The 18110-nt window shown below is 30.6% G+C and overlaps 3 protein-coding genes across 5 annotated transcripts in view; 2 read left to right on the top strand and 1 right to left on the bottom strand.

The window, feature by feature from the left end:
* Nucleotides 1-7866, bottom strand: part of LOC117175992 (protein SERAC1) — a 12921-nt gene extending 5055 nt beyond the window's left edge. Inside the window, exons 1-8 of one of the 2 annotated variants that reach the window (XM_033365914.1) lie at nucleotides 7710-7866; nucleotides 7463-7590; nucleotides 2003-2203; nucleotides 1802-1929; nucleotides 1592-1702; nucleotides 1326-1461; nucleotides 1088-1231; nucleotides 679-936 (exon numbers count right to left, since the gene is read on the bottom strand). In XM_033365914.1, coding sequence (XP_033221805.1) covers nucleotides 679-936; nucleotides 1088-1231; nucleotides 1326-1461; nucleotides 1592-1702; nucleotides 1802-1929; nucleotides 2003-2203; nucleotides 7463-7590; nucleotides 7710-7780 — 1177 coding nt within the window. In that variant the 5' untranslated portion in view covers nucleotides 7781-7866. Of the gene's footprint in view, nucleotides 1-678; nucleotides 937-1087; nucleotides 1232-1325; nucleotides 1462-1591; nucleotides 1703-1801; nucleotides 1930-2002; nucleotides 2287-7462; nucleotides 7591-7709 lie in introns of those variants that run through there. The other variant, XM_033365915.1, reaches the window with a different exon arrangement.
* A 2331-nt stretch (nucleotides 7867-10197) lies between these two features.
* On the top strand, nucleotides 10198-15251 carry LOC117177136 (microprocessor complex subunit DGCR8). The gene is made up of 2 exons (XM_033367633.1): nucleotides 10198-12526; nucleotides 14723-15251. Exon 1 carries the CDS (start codon nucleotides 10507-10509, stop codon nucleotides 12481-12483), a length of 1977 nt encoding a protein of 658 aa, XP_033223524.1. The 5' UTR covers nucleotides 10198-10506; the 3' UTR covers nucleotides 12484-12526; nucleotides 14723-15251.
* Nucleotides 15252-15682: 431 nt separating this feature from the next.
* Nucleotides 15683-18110, top strand: part of LOC117175889 (eukaryotic peptide chain release factor subunit 1) — a 12093-nt gene continuing 9665 nt past the window's right edge. The window contains exons 1-4 of one of the 2 annotated variants that reach the window (XM_033365713.1): nucleotides 15683-16269; nucleotides 17110-17285; nucleotides 17403-17408; nucleotides 17556-17683. In XM_033365713.1, coding sequence (XP_033221604.1) covers nucleotides 16184-16269; nucleotides 17110-17285; nucleotides 17403-17408; nucleotides 17556-17683 — 396 coding nt within the window. In that variant the 5' untranslated portion in view covers nucleotides 15683-16183. The remainder of the gene's footprint in view (nucleotides 16270-17109; nucleotides 17286-17402; nucleotides 17409-17555; nucleotides 17684-18110) is intronic. The other variant, XM_033365714.1, reaches the window with a different exon arrangement.

The raw sequence follows: 18110 nt of genomic DNA, 5'->3' as shown, positions 1-18110 counted from the left end.
CGAGAATTCTGGATCAATCTGAAAAATCTCTATCCCTTCCACACACTACTCCTTTCCCCTACCGAGTGAGTCACGCCTACCCCGAAAGGGAAATAGCTTAATAGTGTAATAATAATAATAATAATAATAAATTTAAAGGATTCAGAATATTGAAGGACTTCAAAGTTTTTCAGGAATTCCGACAATTTCAGGCATTTGAGAATAATGCAAGAAATACTGGGAATTTAGAGGAATTCAGATATATCAGGGAAATCGGAGAAATGTAGAAGATTTCAAGAAAGTTAAAATAATACAAAATTATTTCAATCAGTTTAAAAGTATTCCAAGCAGTTAAAAAGAATAAAAAAGAATACATAGCATTTAAAGAATGATAAACAATTGAAAGGAATGAAACATTCAAAATTACTTTTAATTTAAATTTTTTTATTTAAATTTAAATCAGTCACAATTGAAAAATTTCGAACAAGCATTAAAACCTGAATAATTTTTCGGGTAGCTTGCTAAATTATTAATTTTTGTTGAACTGATTGAATTGTACAATAAAAAATTGGAATCATAATAATCCTGTTTTATATTTGTATATTATTAATTGACAATGCAATGTTTCCTCCACACTTTAGCGTGCAAATAATGATGCTAGTACCTTGGATATTATTTTTGACAAATTTGAAGACAAACCTGCAAACTCCGGAGGTAAAGAGCTTAAATCTCGTTGCCTCCAGGTTACAAAAACGCCACCGAGCAGTCCGTGTATGAAAATTATGTCCATTTTCCTTTCGGCTTGAATTCTGTGTAAGGGATAAAGAGGATAGATGCGCGGAGGATAAATTTCTCCTTTGTTATCGTCCACGTCCAAATTTGCTAGGGCTCTTGCTGCAGGTGCTGCCAGTCGAAAATCCTTGTCTCTTGACCATTGTACCAAAATCCCAATCCATCCTGAAAAAGTAATTAATATTGATAAGTTATTTTGAATTTTAGAAATTGTTCAGTATTTTCAGTATTTATTTTTCTATTTTTTACTTTGAGAAGTTACCTAATAGGAGTTGAAAAGAGTATGACAAATCCAAAGAGATAAAATTCCTTTTACCTGACTTAAAAATATCATCCAGATATTCGGAATGAAGAGATAGATTTGAGATTATTTTTGCAAGTAATACATTGATATTTAGATTTGTGCCGAACATTTTTTGAACATTCATCAATATAGCAAGGCCTCCAGCGTCTGCAACATCTGGAAAAGTTTTAAAATTAGCCATATATTTTTAAATATTTAAGTTTACCGAATAAATTCTTTTTTTATCTTGCCATGTACATTTAAATTATACCTTTGATGTGTTCTTTCAGAGACGCGTGGTGATGGACAGCTTGTACACAATTTTGCAGGAATTCTTGATCCCAGGTTATCGCAGGGGCCACAGCTAAACCGACACTCACTAAATCGTGGTCGAATATTAGTCCTTCCTACGAGATTTTAGACTTCACAAGTTACACTTATACTCCCTAAGTTTGTAATGGTTTTCTCTAATTTTTTCAACATGCTGCAGAAAAATTAGAAAAAAGCTTTCACGAGTGTCTCTGCATACATACTCACTCGATGAAAATCTTTGAACTTTTTATTGAGAAACTGCGTCAGACAAGGATGACAACTCTGGGATGATTTTTCCAGCTTTGAGAGAAGTTGGTGCAACTCCTCTATCAAATCCTGAAATAAAATTTATATAATATCTAAAGAAATTTCTAATAATCGTACTTTACATTTTTACATTTTACATTTTTTAAATATAGTGAATCCGAATCTTACGTAAAGTTTATGATGCACGTGGTAATAAGGTGGCTTCAGAAAAAATCTCAAATCCACATTTTTCATTCTTGCTAAAGCAACTGCAGTTTTAGCGTCGAGCATTTGAGCCACGTCTCTGTAATGCCAATCTAAAAGAAAGATAATTTAATTCCGTTGTTTCATAAAAGAATTATATCTTCTAATGAAAAAATAGTAGAGTACCTTTCAAATGTTTCAGAGAACTCAATGAATACACAGCCTTTTCTCTTTCTTTTGTTGAGCCATGTTGAGCCATATACAATAATCTGTGGGCTAAACTTCGATTCAGGGATTTCCACCACTTCATTATTACATAGGAAAGCGTTCGTGGTTTCTCCTTCACGGAGGATTGAAGATCCTCTTTGTTTCGAAACATGAAGACGTCTATTCCAAATTTTATAAAAATATGGAGACAATTTATTAGTATTATTTTATAATTATTTGAATTTTGATTCCTCATTGAGGCCCTAGAAAAAAGTCAGGACTCATAACAAAAGTGTAGGCCTTTATGACCATTTCTGTCTATTTTTGTTAATTTTCTGGTCGGAAATCGTCAAAACTTGGGTTCGAAGTGTATTCCTTTTCATTAAGGTTCCAAAAATAGAGTGACATAAAACATACTCCTTTTATATTTCCTAGATTACTTATATTATTTATTTATACTCTACGGCTCTGAAGGCGAATCTGACAATTTGTTAAGCTTTTTAGGACAAATTTTTTAAATCTGAAATCGTCGAAATCCGCAAATTCTGAATGTCTTTATTTACATATTTTTTAGATTACAACTTGCAGCATTATCTATTATAATTAATTTTGCTTTTTCCAAGTTCAAATTTAACTAATTTCTAACTACACTATTTAGGATATAAATACAACTTAAAAGGTCCAATATTTTTTCGTTCAATATATACAAATTAATTTATTTTGAAATTAACTTTTTCGACTGAAAAAAATTAAATAATTAGACAGAATAATACTTGTTCTTTAAAAATATACATACCACACAATATTAATATTATTGTAAGGATCTGTCAAAATTTAAGCAAATATCTTTCTCTTATTTCTTCCTTAAATTAATCAATAAAAACGTTTCTTTGAGACCAAAATAAAACCAATAAATGGCTTTATCATTAAAAAATTTTTAAATTAAAACAATTTTGTATTTAAAAATGTTCTAGCCCTTTTTAAACCGTTTTAAACGTTGGCAAATTGCTCCTCGGGTCACATTTAGAGTTTGTGCCAATTGCTGTTGCGATTGGGTTGGGTCTTCATCCAATAACGCCTGCAATTCCTCGTCTTCGAACTTTTTCGCTGCACCAGGATGTTCATTGTCTGTTAAATCGAAATCTCCACTTTTAAATTTACGAAACCATGTCTCACATGTTCTAATCACTGGCGCATGTTCACCATAAGTTTCTACCAGCAATCGATGAGCTTCAACTGCTTTTTTCTTTCGATGAAATAAGAAAAGCAACGAATGCCGCAAATGCGATTTACTTGGAACGAAACTCGACATATTCACTAAGGTAAACAACTATGATGCTATTATTCTGGCAGAATGGAATTGTGTATTTTTGAAGATTATTGTCCATCGAAAAATATGACATAGATGCCAAATCATAGAAATGTATACATATTCTAGCGACATCTATGAGTAAAACCGGCAAACTTCAACTAACACCCCTGGTAATCATGATGATTTTTTGAACGTTTGAACTTTTTTTATGCATACAAAATCGGTCTCAAACTTTGAGAAATGCAAGAGCCGAAAGAAAACTACGTTAAAGTACAAAGCTTAATAATAAAAGATGTAAAAAAAAATTTTTCAATAATCAATTCCAACGGCATCAACCGGTAACGTTGTACACGAAAATACGAACCCTCTAGAGCCTCGTCTAGTGGCCGCCAGGTTTCGTATTTTCGTGTACAACGTTACCAGCTGATGCCGTTGGAATTGGTTGTTGAAATATATTTTTTTACATCTTTTATTATTAAGCTTTGTACTTTAACGTAGTTTTCTTTCGGTTCTTGCATTTCTCAAAGTTTGAAACCGATATTTCATGTATAAAAAAGTTCGAACGTTCAAAAAATGTCGAGGTTCAGAAAAAAGATAAAATAATTTTCAGTGAAGTTCCTACCAAAATGCAATACCTAAACGTACTACTTTATTGTTCTCTAATACATTTCCCAAAGTTTCAGCTCGATATTTTATTTACAAAGTTCTTAGGTTCAAAAAAAAAAAACATTCAGTGAATTGATAAAGTGAGGTCGGCAATATAGGTATTTAGCTGTGTCACATGCCCTTAATATATACAGTTGGCACTTGGCAGTGCTTAGAAAATCTCGAATAATAAGCGTTTGAAATTATACAATTTTGATTTTGTAATATTAAGACAATTTCTAGACGTTTTAAATTCAACAATTTCTATTATTAATTGTGCAGGTAAATTTTTCAAATATAGGTTATTATGAATTAAAGATTTAAAAAATATTTCTATTTAAAGTTTACAATATGCGTCTAAAAATATTTATGGAAATAGTTAAGATCTCGAAATACATAAAAAATATTAATATCCTATAAAAATATTAAAATTACGAAAATAAAAAATTCTTTAAACATAGCTTAATAACTAGAATGAATCATTTCTCAAATTATTTAACTGGTTCCAAAAATCTTTTGAACACTTAATATTTTAAAATTTTATATTATGGACTTTTAAATAGTTTATGTTTTTAATATTAGCTAGGGCGTGGCTATACATGTACCGAAACTTAGGTAAATATAGCCTGATTTTTTCGGTACAAACAGAGCTGTAAAGGGACTACTTGTACCGAAATTTTAAGTAGAAGCTTAATTTAATTTATATTCATGGAATTGCAAGTACTTGGTACTTATTTAAATGGATTTTATGATTTAAAGGGAATTAAAAAATTTTCCAGAGATCTTTAGGAAATAAATTCTGTTTCAAGAAATTTTTACGGATCTCCACATTTTCAAGGGATATGAAGCACATAAAAATGTCAAAGAACTTGAAAGATCTTAGGTTCTTTTAATAGATTCCAAACAATCTTAAAATATTGCGTTTGGAAAAACTTTTTTATGAAAAATAATTCTCATAAAAAGATGTCTCTTCATTTCTATGGGTAAAAACTAATAATGATTCGATTTACTGATAATAGCACTGAATATTTTATTTATTTATTTAAAATTTAATTTTTTTAAATTGCATAAATCTGTACATAAAAATGCCAAAAATTTTTTAAATTATTTTTACTGTTTTTATGCTCTTTTTAATAAACTAGAGAAACATGTACATATTCTCAGATTTCAAACAACAGGTTATCTATTTTGTACGCATCTCGTATAATTGGCTTTTTGTGGATATTGTGCAAAAACGGCGCATTGTTTAAGATTCGTGAAAAATGCATAAAGAAAATTGTACGAAACTTAAAAATATATACGTGTTTCCTTAGTTTATTACAACGAACAAGAAAAAATAAACGAACCCCCTTTTTTTACATCTTTAGGTACAAATTACAAAAAATGGAGTTTTCATTATTGTTTTAAATATTATATTTCAACACAAAATTCGTTTCTTACTTTACCAAGTATCTACTCACCTGAAAAAATGTTAAGTCAGGGCATTTTTTCAGGCGCGCATACATTTGTTTTCAAAATTGTAATGTTACATTAAATAACGTCCTTTTTTCATTTGTACAAGTAAATTTACAGTACTGAATTTATACTTATTTAAATCAAACTTCTTTTATCGTTTTCACTAATCTCAAGAAAATAATATAAAAAATTGGTTTTAATTACTTATCAAATTCATGGACTTAAGCAACAATTAAATAAATTTATTAATTACATGTTTTCAGTATTATTTTTTTAATTATTTAGTAATGATAAAACGATTATACATTTAGAAATATTTTGAAATCATAGAATTCCTTGAAGCTGGTACCATTAAGGAACTACTTTTCCTTTTATAAAAATAATTTATAATTGACTTGTGTATTGATGTATACTTATTAGAGTGGGATTTTTGAGCTTGTAGATTCTTTCTCGTGCTCAAAATTTATCTGAAGAATTAATTCAGGGTCTGACTTTTGAACATTATTTTGGTTTTTTGAGGTTTATAAAAATAATATTTTGTCCTGGAAAAACTGTAAATACATTATGTAGATTATTAAACAAAAATAATATTAGTGATTTTTGCATAACTTACTCCGCGAAACGTCAAAATGTTGATTAATCTATTTTAAATTTTACACGGCTTATAAAGGACAAGCAGCGAAACTTTTTAGTGCTGGGTTTTTCATTGCTTTCGATTTTTTTATTTCTCAGTGTTTTAATAACAGATGGAGAATTGAAGGGATTCAGAATTGCTTGCAAAATACGATTATTAATTTTTTAATAATTCCGTACTAAGAATATGATACCTGGAAAAATGTAGATATTTGGAAAACCCCTGGAATTGCCAGGGATTTTATTTTTGGTATTTGAGTAACACCCTGCACACTCATCAGGAATGTTCAGGATGTTCAGAATTCGTCAAAGCTTTTGACAATTTGTGACAATTCATCAATTTTCTTTTATTAGGGGGAAATTGTTTAATGTAATATATGAATGATTTCTTAATAATTCCACATTTCAATTATCAAGCCTCATAGACCATCCCTATACTCCATATTTTTCCCAATATCTATTTAAGGTCCCAAAAGTACCGTGTTTTCCAGATTTTGTCCCTATGGTACCCTATGTGCAGCCCATATGCCACTTTTCTGTCAATAAATTAACACATGGATTAATATACCTATTTCTATTAATTACCTATTTCAGGGTATTTAAAGATTCTGAGAAATTTTGTAATATATTTTCATAAAGTGAAGGGATTTATAAGATTTTAGGGTATTTTTTAAACTTCTGAAACATTTTCAATAGCTTTTAATTTGAAATATTTTAGGGAATTTTAAAAGATTCAAATGAAATTTGTCCTAATCTTATTAATTTGAAGGGATTTCAAAGTGTTTAAAATATTTTAGGATAGAGAATTTTCCTTAATTGACGAAGATATGAAAAGATGTTACATAGGACCTATAAGATTTTTTAAAAATTTTAAATAAATTTTCTAAAATTTCAGAGAATAACACCAGATTTATTCTAGAAAAGTGAATTCAATAACTTTAAATATATTTTAGGGTACTTAAAAAGATTCCCAGGGATTTTTAAGATTTTTCTAAGCTTATTTAAAATTTAATGGATTCAATTAAGTTTTTTTTATATTTTTAAATTGTCTTCAATTTATTTTAATTTGCTTAAATTCGATCACCATCAATTTCATCGAATTCTTCTAGTTTCCCATGAATTACTCTAAATTAATCCCGATTTTACGGAAACCAATGGAATTTTTGTTATTAAAATTTTTTTTTTAAATAATCATTTGATTTTTTTTTTGTTGAATCGTTTTGAAGTCTTATGAATTTATCCTGAATTTGTTACCCCATGAACGCGAAAAAAGTACCCGACGACAGTGACAAAAAGTACCCTGTGGTCCTTATGTTATCATATAGGAACTCTGAGACCTGCATTTAATACATCGAATTTAATTCATTAAATCCGATTAAATGAATATAACAAACCTTTAAATCGAGGATCATCGACGTAAATATACTGAACGTGTAGTTGCTCCAAATTCAATACATTTGTCGAAACAGCGTATCGAACTTTCGCAGAAATTTGGCGTAGCTGATATAATAGCCAGCAACCTCTAAACAATTTAATATCAATATATCACATCTAAGGAATTCTAGTCTACCGGATATTTTTGACAGACGGTAGCTGAACGTAAAACTATAAATAGCAATATAAACAAAATGACAAACGTACCCAACAAAAACGATGCAAACTCCACTCGATTTGAGATAATAAATGTATTTTTTATAAACTTGTAGTTGCATTCTCTATTTTTACGAAAGAAATGTTAAATTTCTCGACAAAATAAAACATTAGATCGAAAAATTGGCATATGAAACCAAATGACCCAACCACACATGCACACACACACACGCACGCGCGTCGATAGAGAAAGGGAATAGAGCGGGAGATTCAAACTCCAGAATCTTATTCATTTCTTCTCATTTCTAATGGTATTTAAATATATATACTTTGGATGTGTACAACATACAACACAGGAACGCAAATTTTTAAAAATTAGAATTTTTTCATTCAAACGTTTAAACAATTAGAATCATTTAAACAGAAATGATTACTTTCCGACAAAAAATCGAATAGTTAAATTAATTTTTAACTGCAACATTAGTCAAAGTAGTCGCCATGTGCGTATAAAAACAGAGTTTCGTAGCCTATTTAGTTTTGTTAATTATAAGTCGTTCAAACCTCCCCTTCCTATGCTTTCCCTCCCCTATTTCCTTTCCTGACACTTCTTCACTTCCCTTCGCTCAACTTTTTCCTCTTTTACTCCCCCCTCACCTGACTTCCGCAGATAACAAAACCCTTATCAACTTCCCCCACTCACCTGTATTACCGTACTATCTCTCTTGTCATTTTCCCTACTTACCCATCAATAATTTTCCCTTGCCTATATATTATTACCTATATTTCTCCTACTTCCCCTATTCTCCTTACTTCCCATACTTCCCCTCCTCACACTTCCACACTTAGCAAAGAGTACGACGGACGGATGGACACGTGACCGTATCTATCAGGGTTTCTGCCCGAGGCTACAAAAGCCTAAAAAGAATAAAATTTCAACAAAATAGAAAAATCCTCAATCAGAACAAATTATTTTCATTAAAATAGTTGCGTTTTTAACAAAAATTATTACATTTCGATAAAAAAGATGAATTTCAAACAAAAAGGCTTTAATTTTTTAGTTAGAAATTTAATTTTAAACAATAAAAGACATAAACTATTAACAAAATGGTATAAAAAATATAACCGTTGCTGTTTCAATCGACAAATATTTTTATTTTAGATCAATAACAGAGTTCAACTCAAGCTAAAAAGAATTTGTTTTCAACAAACCAGTTAAATGTTTTACGTAAAAATATCCATTTCCAACTAAAATGATGAATCCTTAACCAAAAAGATTAATTTTGAACAAAAAGGACACCAACTTTATACCATGTAGTTAAATTTTCAACTAAAAAAGACAAATTTTTAACAAAAATGGAATACATAGTTACATTTTCGACCAAAAATATTAATTTTCAACAACAAAAAAGGAAGGAATAATTTTCTACATAATAGATAAATTTCAACAAAAGAGAAGAATTTTCAACGAAAAATATAATACAGAATATATTTGCATTTTCAACAAAAAAAGATAACAATAATTCTACCAAAAAATTTGAAGTTTAACGAAATAAATATTTTTCAATCAAGAAAAAATAAAATATTGACCAAATTTTTGAATTTTCTAAAAAATAATTGGGCTTTCAGCCAATGGTTGAATTTTGTACCAAAATTGTTGAATATTCCAGCCAATAACACCAAAACTTTAAAGAAAATAGTTGTTTTTTTTTACCGAAAATGATACATTTTTGTTAAAATTGTAAATTTTTAAGATAAATAAATAAATATGAAATCAAAAATTTGCATTTTTAACCGTAAGAAGATGACATTTCTAATCAAAGATTCGAATTGTCAACCAAGAAACATTTTTCAATCAAGAAGGATAAAAATTTTCTGCCATAAATTATTGAATTTTTAACAAAACAGTTTATTTTTAGTCAAATAATTGAACTTTCAATGCAAAATAATGAATGTTTAACCAAAAAGGATTAAATTCTAAAACCAAAAATGTAATAGTAGCCTATTTAACCAAAAATTAGTTCAAAACAAAAAATTTTTGTTGTTGGGCTATATTAATTCACTTTGTCTGCAATAAATAAATAGAAATAGTGATAATTTATAAACTAAGGAATGACAGTTTAAATAAACATTGAATTTAATTTGTAATACTTTTAAATTATTAAATTAGGAGACTGACAATTGTACTAAGAAAAAATATGCAAAATTTTAGGGCATGATCTGAAGTTAGTTTAAATGAAAAAAAAAAAGAATTTGAAAACGATGGAAACTTTAATCGGGTGCATTTTTTACAGTTTACATTTCTAAGCTGTTAAATGTAGAAATTATGTGAATTTTTTAAACGCTAAACGACCATTAATATAATTATAAACAAATTCTCGCTACATGCTTTTATGACTTTTGTGATTTTGAATCCTTTCTCAATTTGGCGCACATTAATGGAGGAAGATAAAACGAGACTTGTGATTGGTTCAAATTTACAACCACCTCGTCAATCACGATGAATCTCGAACAGGCTCGAACAGTCGCTACAGGCGCACAGGCGAATATGCAGTCTCAAATAAACTCTAGTTACTTCTGTCCAGGTTTCTCTAATATTCCAAAAAATTTTCAATAATTTCGCTAACTTTGCAATTTATCAGTTACAAGTAAAACTAATCTTCAATATTATGTTAACAATTCACTAACAAAAAGTGATTTTACAGTCGGGTTTCAAGAATTAAAAATCTTCCACATTTTGTGGTTAGGAACTCTTGATCAAAACATCAAAAACGAAGATCCAAGTGTCGGATCCAAACTTAATTTTGCAGTTTTCTTCAGTGAAAACTGTATAGAAAGTAATTTAATCAAAATGGAAACTGAAACAGAACTTTCTGTGAAGGAAATCACCACAGAGAAAATTACCATAGATGAGAATAACTCGGTAGAAATCTCTCTCGAAGAGAATAACGCCGAAGATGTATCTGACGAGAACAACCGTGAGGGAACTTCTGTTGACGAGAACCACCCTGAGGAAATTTCTGTTGATGAGAACAATCCTGATGACATTTCTGTCGACGAAAACAACCCCGAGGAAGTAAGTAGCACCGAAAACAATGAAAATACCAGTGAAGTAATTGACGAGAATAACACTGAGGATATTTGTATCGGTGAAAATATGCCAGCGGAGGAGGAACTAAGGCAGTTTGACGTTCTCGACGATTTAGAACATCGCGATGATACTACGACCGATTCTGATACTTACACAAATGACAGCAGTGATTCCGATATCCCGCATGAGGAAATTGAAGCGATGTTGGAAGAGAGTCTTCCAGAGGAGTTCAGAAAAAAGAGAAAAGGAAGTAAAGAATTCATCCCCTATGAAGAAAAAGAAAAACTTGTCTTGGATGAAATTGGACACAATCACTTTGATGTTCTCCCAGAAGGGTGGGTCCAGGTAACCCACAATAGTGGAATGCCACTTTATTTACACAAGCATTCCAGAGTTTGTACTCTATCAAAACCCTACTTCCTTGGACCAGGAAGTGTCAGAAAGCACGAAGTCCCCGTTAGTGCCATTCCCTGTATGCAATACCGAAGAGCATTGCAGGACGAAATAGACGAGAAAGAAAAAGAGAAGGAAAAAGAACAGTCTCCTGTCGTCGAACCTTGCAATCTTCCCAGCGCAAAAATCGAAACTGTTCAAGAAAATCGAGCAGCTCACTCTTTGGATAGTGATCAGCTGAGAACTTACTGCCAGGGTCTCTTTCGTTTTAAATCTATCAAGGTCATGAGATTTCAATCCTGGTCAGCCAGAAGAAAATTTACCAAGAGTAAAAAGCACAGGAAGCAGTTGGAGCGACCAACTCTTCCTGATGGAACGAAATTGATTACTTTTCCCATTGCGAGTGCAGCTAATACGGGGAACAATGATACGAATGAACAAGAGAGTGGAGGCGGTGCTCGTCCTCCCAAGCATTGGATAATGAATCCCTCAGGTAAAAGTTACGTTTGCATTTTGCACGAATATGTTCAACATGCTTTAAAAAAACAACCTACTTACAGATTCAAAGAATTGGAAAATGCTGCAACTCCATACTCTGCGGTTGTTTGCATCAACGATATGGAATATGGCTACGGTTTTGGAAGTAGTAAAAAGCAGGCAAAAGCAAACGCAGCTCGTAAAACTCTTGAAATTCTAATTCCGCAAATGAGGGACAAAATTTCGGGGGATTCGAATGCAGATGGAGTTTCGACGAATGCTGGATGGGCAATAAAAGCTGCGAAGGGAGATTCTGATGCTGATCTCACGTTCTTCGATGAAATATCGATAACGGATCCACGAGTTGCAGAATTTTGTGCAAAAACGACTGAGCCGTCGCCTCATGCGATTCTAATTACTTGTTTGCAGAGGAATTTCGGCCAGGGAGATATGCAGATTGATTATTCTGTAAATACGTTGAAACATCAGAAAAACGAATTCACGATGAAGGTGGGGAAGCATGAAGTTACTGTCGTTTGCAGGAATAAAAAGGATGGCAAACAGAGAGCGGCTCAGGAGATTTTGCAGAGATTGCACCCTCATATTCACTCCTGGGGATCTTTGCTGAGGCTTTATGGGTCGAGAAGTGTGAAGACTTTCAAGGAGAAGAAACAACTGGAACAGGAAATCACATTACTGCAGGGAAAAGCGACTGTCAATCAACCAAATCATGCAATTTTGGGAAAATTGAAACAGGAAATGAAGAAGTTGGCTGAAATAAAACAAGCTGTGCAACCAATTGGAAAGTTTGTCTCTTCTGATTTGCCTTCTGGCTCGGCTGCGAATTTAAATAATGTGGATTTGTAGTCAAACACAGAGGAAATTTTGATAGACCGAAAGTGTGGGAGAGGTAAGGATATCATTTTTGTATTTTGTCAAGCTTGACAGCTTGTTTCCTATAACCAAAAAATTGGACATGAAATTTTATCAGATTTGAAAATCATCCAATTCTTGACAATTGATAATAATTTATAAAATATCAATGTCTCAGAAGTTTCAAGGTATTTCAAAATGATTGCCAAAAAGTTTACCACTTTCGCATTGAATAATACGTTTTGCCTAAAATGATCTCAATAAAGTACTTATATCAAAGTACAATTTAGCAGTTTAAAAATTTTAGACTACTTCGTTTAGAATTCACAAATAAAAAAGTACGCAAAATGTCTCGACATGCCAATTTTTTGTAAAATATCATTCGGGGGAGATCCAAAAACCCGAAAATATTCACAAATTATATTTTCAAGGCCAGTTTGAAAAAATAGTTATCAAATTGCCAAAAATATAAATTATTGGTAATTTTTTGAGCTAGAAAAATCTGTGTTTTTCCTTTTTTTAAATATCCCCTTTTCCCCTATTGCCGAAAAACTTCCTCTTTTCTATTTAAATATACGATATTTAAAAATACCATATTGTTCGTTTTGCATCTAAAATGTTATTTTATTAATAACTAGAATATGTTCCCGCGATTACTGAAAACTTTTTTTAACTTACAGAAGTGTCTGTTATAATTAATTTAACTTTCTGATATTTGACTAATGTTAAACTAAACTATTTATTATTTAAATTAAACATTAAAGTTAAATATTGTTCGCTAAATATATAGTCTATACAATAAAACATTTTTGAAATTAACTATAGTAAAGTATGATTGTCCATATTAAAGATTCTTTGGTGCAGATATTAATAATTATTATTACTATGTTAGACATATTATAACAATCATTATTCGATTTGACCAAAACACAAAGAAGATTTACTACTGATCTTAATGACGTTTTGGATTAAACACAAATTAATAAGTTCTAGGCGCAGTTTTTAGTAGATGTTAAATATTTTTTTCTTTGAATATACACTTCATTGAATGTTTAATTACTGTAAATATTTATCAAAATGTAAACAACCTAAGCTTTTCTTTGAGACCAAAATACTACCAAAAAATGATTTTAACGAATTTCGGGAGATTTTTAAGGAATACATTAAATTTTATTTTTAGGGATATGCAGGAATTTTATGAATTTCAAAGAATTTGAAAGACTAAGTTATCTAAAGAAAATCCAATGAATTTCAAGAGATTTCATTTAAAAAATGGTAGAACTCTTAATATTACAAAGCAGTGTTTTTCTAAGAAAATTTTTTATTTAATTTTTATGTCAGGAATTTCTAATTATTTCAATGGATTTTTGAGATTTTGAACAATTTTAACGAATTTTCAGAGAACTTTAGAGAGTAAATTAAATTTTATTTCAAGTAATTTAAATATTTTTAAAAATTGGTAGAACTCTTAATATTGAAAAATTTGCCATTATTAATTTTCAATTAGCTTGTTTTAATATTGTAAAATAAAAATCCAGGTACATCGACATGCGGTTCGCGAGCGTGTGTTTAGTGCTAATGTAAAATATTTTAGGTGCTGGAACTTTAATTACTTTAATTTTAAGTTTGAGATCATTGAAGAGTGTTGTTTCTAATTTAAATATAAAATATAGCATTGATAAAATAGCAAATCTTGAACAGTAATATTTAATTATGCTTATAAGTATTTTGATTTTGATTATGAGAAGAACCAAAATAATAAAAAATCAGAATAATTAAAAACATCAGAATTGTTTATTTAACCAATGTTATGTTTTCTCTGGCTTTTTTATATCGCCGTGAACGGATTTTTAATGTCCTAAGCATATAATCCAACTTGACAAATAAATTTGTTAATGGCAGAAATAATTAATACATTATATATTGTTATTTAAAAACTATACAATTTCTTATAAAAAGATTGTATCTTCTTCTCTAAATATAAAAATAAATGTTTAATCTTTTCGCTGTTGTTCCCTTTTTCGCGAAAAATGGTCATCTTTCTCTTGTTGAACTCTCTTTGCGATGTAATTGCTGCCTTAATTTAAAAAATATTTCAGGCAGTTTGGAGTTTTTGGTTTTCGAAAGTCTTATGTAAAATGCTCAACATTTTGGCAATCACGGTTTAAATATTTTAGATACAAATAATTTATATTGATTTTTTCGTAATAAATTTATATTGATTTCTTTGCAGGATAATGTGTACCAGGCAATTATTTTCATCATTTTTATTCTGGTATAGTTTAAATGTGATAAATGGATAAACATGACTTAGATGTAAATATTGCGGATTCAATTGATGAGACTTGGATTAAAGTACCATTCGAATTTCTTGAATGATTGGAAGACTCTATAATTGGAAAATTATCTCGTAAAAGTATTCTATGGAAAGGTACTCTAAAAAAATTCTAAATAAATTTAATTTTATCTTGTCAACATTATGTAATCTCAATACTAGTTTTATTATAAAAAATAATGTCTGATTGAAATTACGTTTAAAGAATAATATAGTTCCGACAGTTTGTCATTTATTAATTTAAAGCTCAAAGAATTATAAATAATGATTTTGAATATTATATTCTCTTTTATTAGAAAATATATTTACAATTAGATGTTTCAACATTTTTTAGCTATATATATTATACGTTCAATTCAAATGTTCTTAATGTGTTATTAGGTTCAACTAAAAATTTGAATAAAATCTATATTTATAAATTTTAAATTTGTGTTTTTTTCTTCTCGTACCCAAATTTTAATTTTATAAACCTCCATTCCAATAAGAATGAAACACCGTCAACGATAGGTTGTGAACTTCCCAGAACCCTCCAATCCGCATATATGTGGGACAGACACTTGTAACTGATTCGCGGGTTCTAGGACCCTAAGCACGTTTTCAAAAATTCCATCAAAATATCCAAAGATAACGTTAAATATCCCATTTAATAACTTCAAAATAATCTCCTCCACATAAAAATCCTTAAAATCTGCTTGGAACATTCACTAGTGGGTTTGAAGTCCTTTTCTCGCGCGAACTGTAGGAAGTTTAGAGGTTATGTTACAACAATTCCCAGAGTTTGAAACATCAGGAACTTTACGAAAAACTCGATTCTCTCTGCTTGGCAGAGCCAATGGAAATTTTGAAATAAAGTTCGATGAGTAATACGATGAGTGGCTAAGCATCGTGGCGCGGTAGTCTCTTTACCATCTTTTTACATCCCATTTCATATCGTGTAGTACGATTCGAGCGAGGTACTGACGTTTTGTGCCACTCGCATGGCCGACATATGCATTTCGAAGTTTCTACTCGCGTGGAGTCCCTTGTGTTGCCGTTGTAATCGCTAAGATCTGTTGCCTATAAAGATAAAACCTTAAATCGACTGAGTGCATCGTTGTCGTTTTGAAGCCCAAAAGTTTAGTGTTAAGTGTACCGTTTGAACGTTATGCCTTGTACACGTTCGACCTGACAAAATCCGGTTTGAACTGGATTTCGGCAGGTTTTCTGCGATAAATGGACTGGCCGTTCGCTTCAAAAAACCTGCGAACCGGCTTTCCCGACGGAGGGAGCACGCGTTTTTTTTCCACCACCCGGAGCGTCCATCCAGGAACTTAATACGGAGTCATTAGGAGCGACCACGCGATTTCCAGCCCAACAGCAATGTCGAACGAAGAAACGTCCGCCGACCGCAATGTCGAAATCTGGAAGATCAAGAAACTTATTAAAAGCCTTGAAATGGCCAGGGGGTGAGTTTTTCCAACGTTTTTTTTATTGTTTCTTATGTGGTTTTCTCCTTGATTGCAACATATGTTCCCTACCTGGTACATAACCTGAATCCTAAATGCATCCAGTTCCTCCCAAATTTCTCCAGTCTGTTTGCAAAATTTGTCGAGGTTTTAAGCTTCAGCTCAAGTTTTTTGGATTTCATGTCCTTTGTTAGAAATCTTAATATAAAGCAATTTCGAAACAAAGGGAAATTTATTTCATTTGGTGCATTTTAAGAAGGTTTCATACATTTTATCGCGTATTAAAAAAAAATAGGTACCACTTGGGTTGAAGAATTACTCCTTCGTCATTTTGGAGTTTGTTGTTTTTTTTATATATAGTTTGTAGAATCCCTGCTGCCACGTGAAGTGTGCATTTATGCAATATGAGGATTTTAGATTATAGTGAAGTATTAGGTGAAAAGTTTTAATTTCACGATTCCAGACAATAGAATTTATGTTTCTTAAAAAAATCTAAACATTTGAAATACAGTATTTTCCAGTGTAAAACAAACAAAATAGAACAATTGCAATTTGAAGCCTAAAAGTTGAAAATTGAGCATTAAAAAACTTGAAAATTCGTGGATGCATAGAAAATCGTAAAAATTTCTTATTTTCCAAACCGAAGCATTTAAAATAGCAGTTTAAAATTGAAAATTTTATAAATTCAACCATCTAAAATTAGACCATTTTTGGCAACTATTACCGTACATTTAATTTGTAAGCTAAAAGCTGAATTAGTCAACTAAAAATATATCTATTTTATAATAAGAAATGGCGTTTCCCTTTGTTTTAACTAATATATATATTTTTCTTTTTTAGGAACGGCACAAGTATGATTTCACTAATTATACCGCCAAAGGATCAAATTTCGAGAGTAAGCAAAATGTTGGCCGATGAATTCGGTACAGCATCCAACATCAAATCTCGTGTAAATAGATTATCAGTCCTGGGTGCCATCACATCGGTACAGCATAGGCTAAAGTTATACACCAAAGGTAAAAATCTTAACACAAAAATACTGAATCTATGATTAAATAAATCAAAAAAATCATGCCTTATATTTTGAGCTTTAAAAAATGTTCAATGTGTCCCGTAATTGGGTAATTCTCCAGACAAAGGTAATTGTGGAGAAGTCACTTTTCTCAAAAGATAAATTGAGCAAACTTTTAAATGATTTATCGAATATCTTTTTTTTTAAGAGTTATTTTACGGGTTTCGAAAGTGACCTATCAGTTGAGAATTACCCAATTATTTTTTTATTTCAGTACCTCCAAATGGCCTGGTTATTTACTGTGGTACGATTGTAACGGAAGAGGGGAAGGAAAAGAAAGTGAACATCGATTTCGAACCCTTCAAGCCTATCAATACTTCTCTTTACTTATGTGATAACAAGGTACTAACTTGATTCTTAAGGGGATAATTTCATTCAGAAAAAATATTTTGGTCCTCTGTAAAATATTCAGGGATCAGGGCTCGGATCGTGCGACGTTTTTCAACATTTTGTAAAAATTGCGTCTAATCGAGTTTTTTTTCATGTTTCTCAAAAGTTATTTTTATTATTAGTAAAAGTTAAGATTTTAAAATTGAAATTCAAAATGTAAAGAAAATGGTAAGGTTTCAGTTCAAAACATTCAAAATTGATCATTTTCCAATTAAAACTTTATACTTAGTTTTTTTTTTAATGAATCGAGTTTGAAATTGATAAATTTCGACTTTCGTGAACCCATTATCAACAGTTTTTTCAAGGTGCTAGCCTTAATAGATGGACATTTCTAAGAAAAAAACGTTTAAATTCGATTAATTTTAAATTAAATTACTGT

Source organism: Belonocnema kinseyi, chromosome 7, assembly GCF_010883055.1.
Source record: "Belonocnema kinseyi isolate 2016_QV_RU_SX_M_011 chromosome 7, B_treatae_v1, whole genome shotgun sequence".
NCBI classification, from domain to species: domain Eukaryota; kingdom Metazoa; phylum Arthropoda; class Insecta; order Hymenoptera; family Cynipidae; genus Belonocnema; species Belonocnema kinseyi.
Note: the sequence above shows the minus strand (reverse complement) of the source record. Positions and strands in the feature narration are given on the sequence as shown.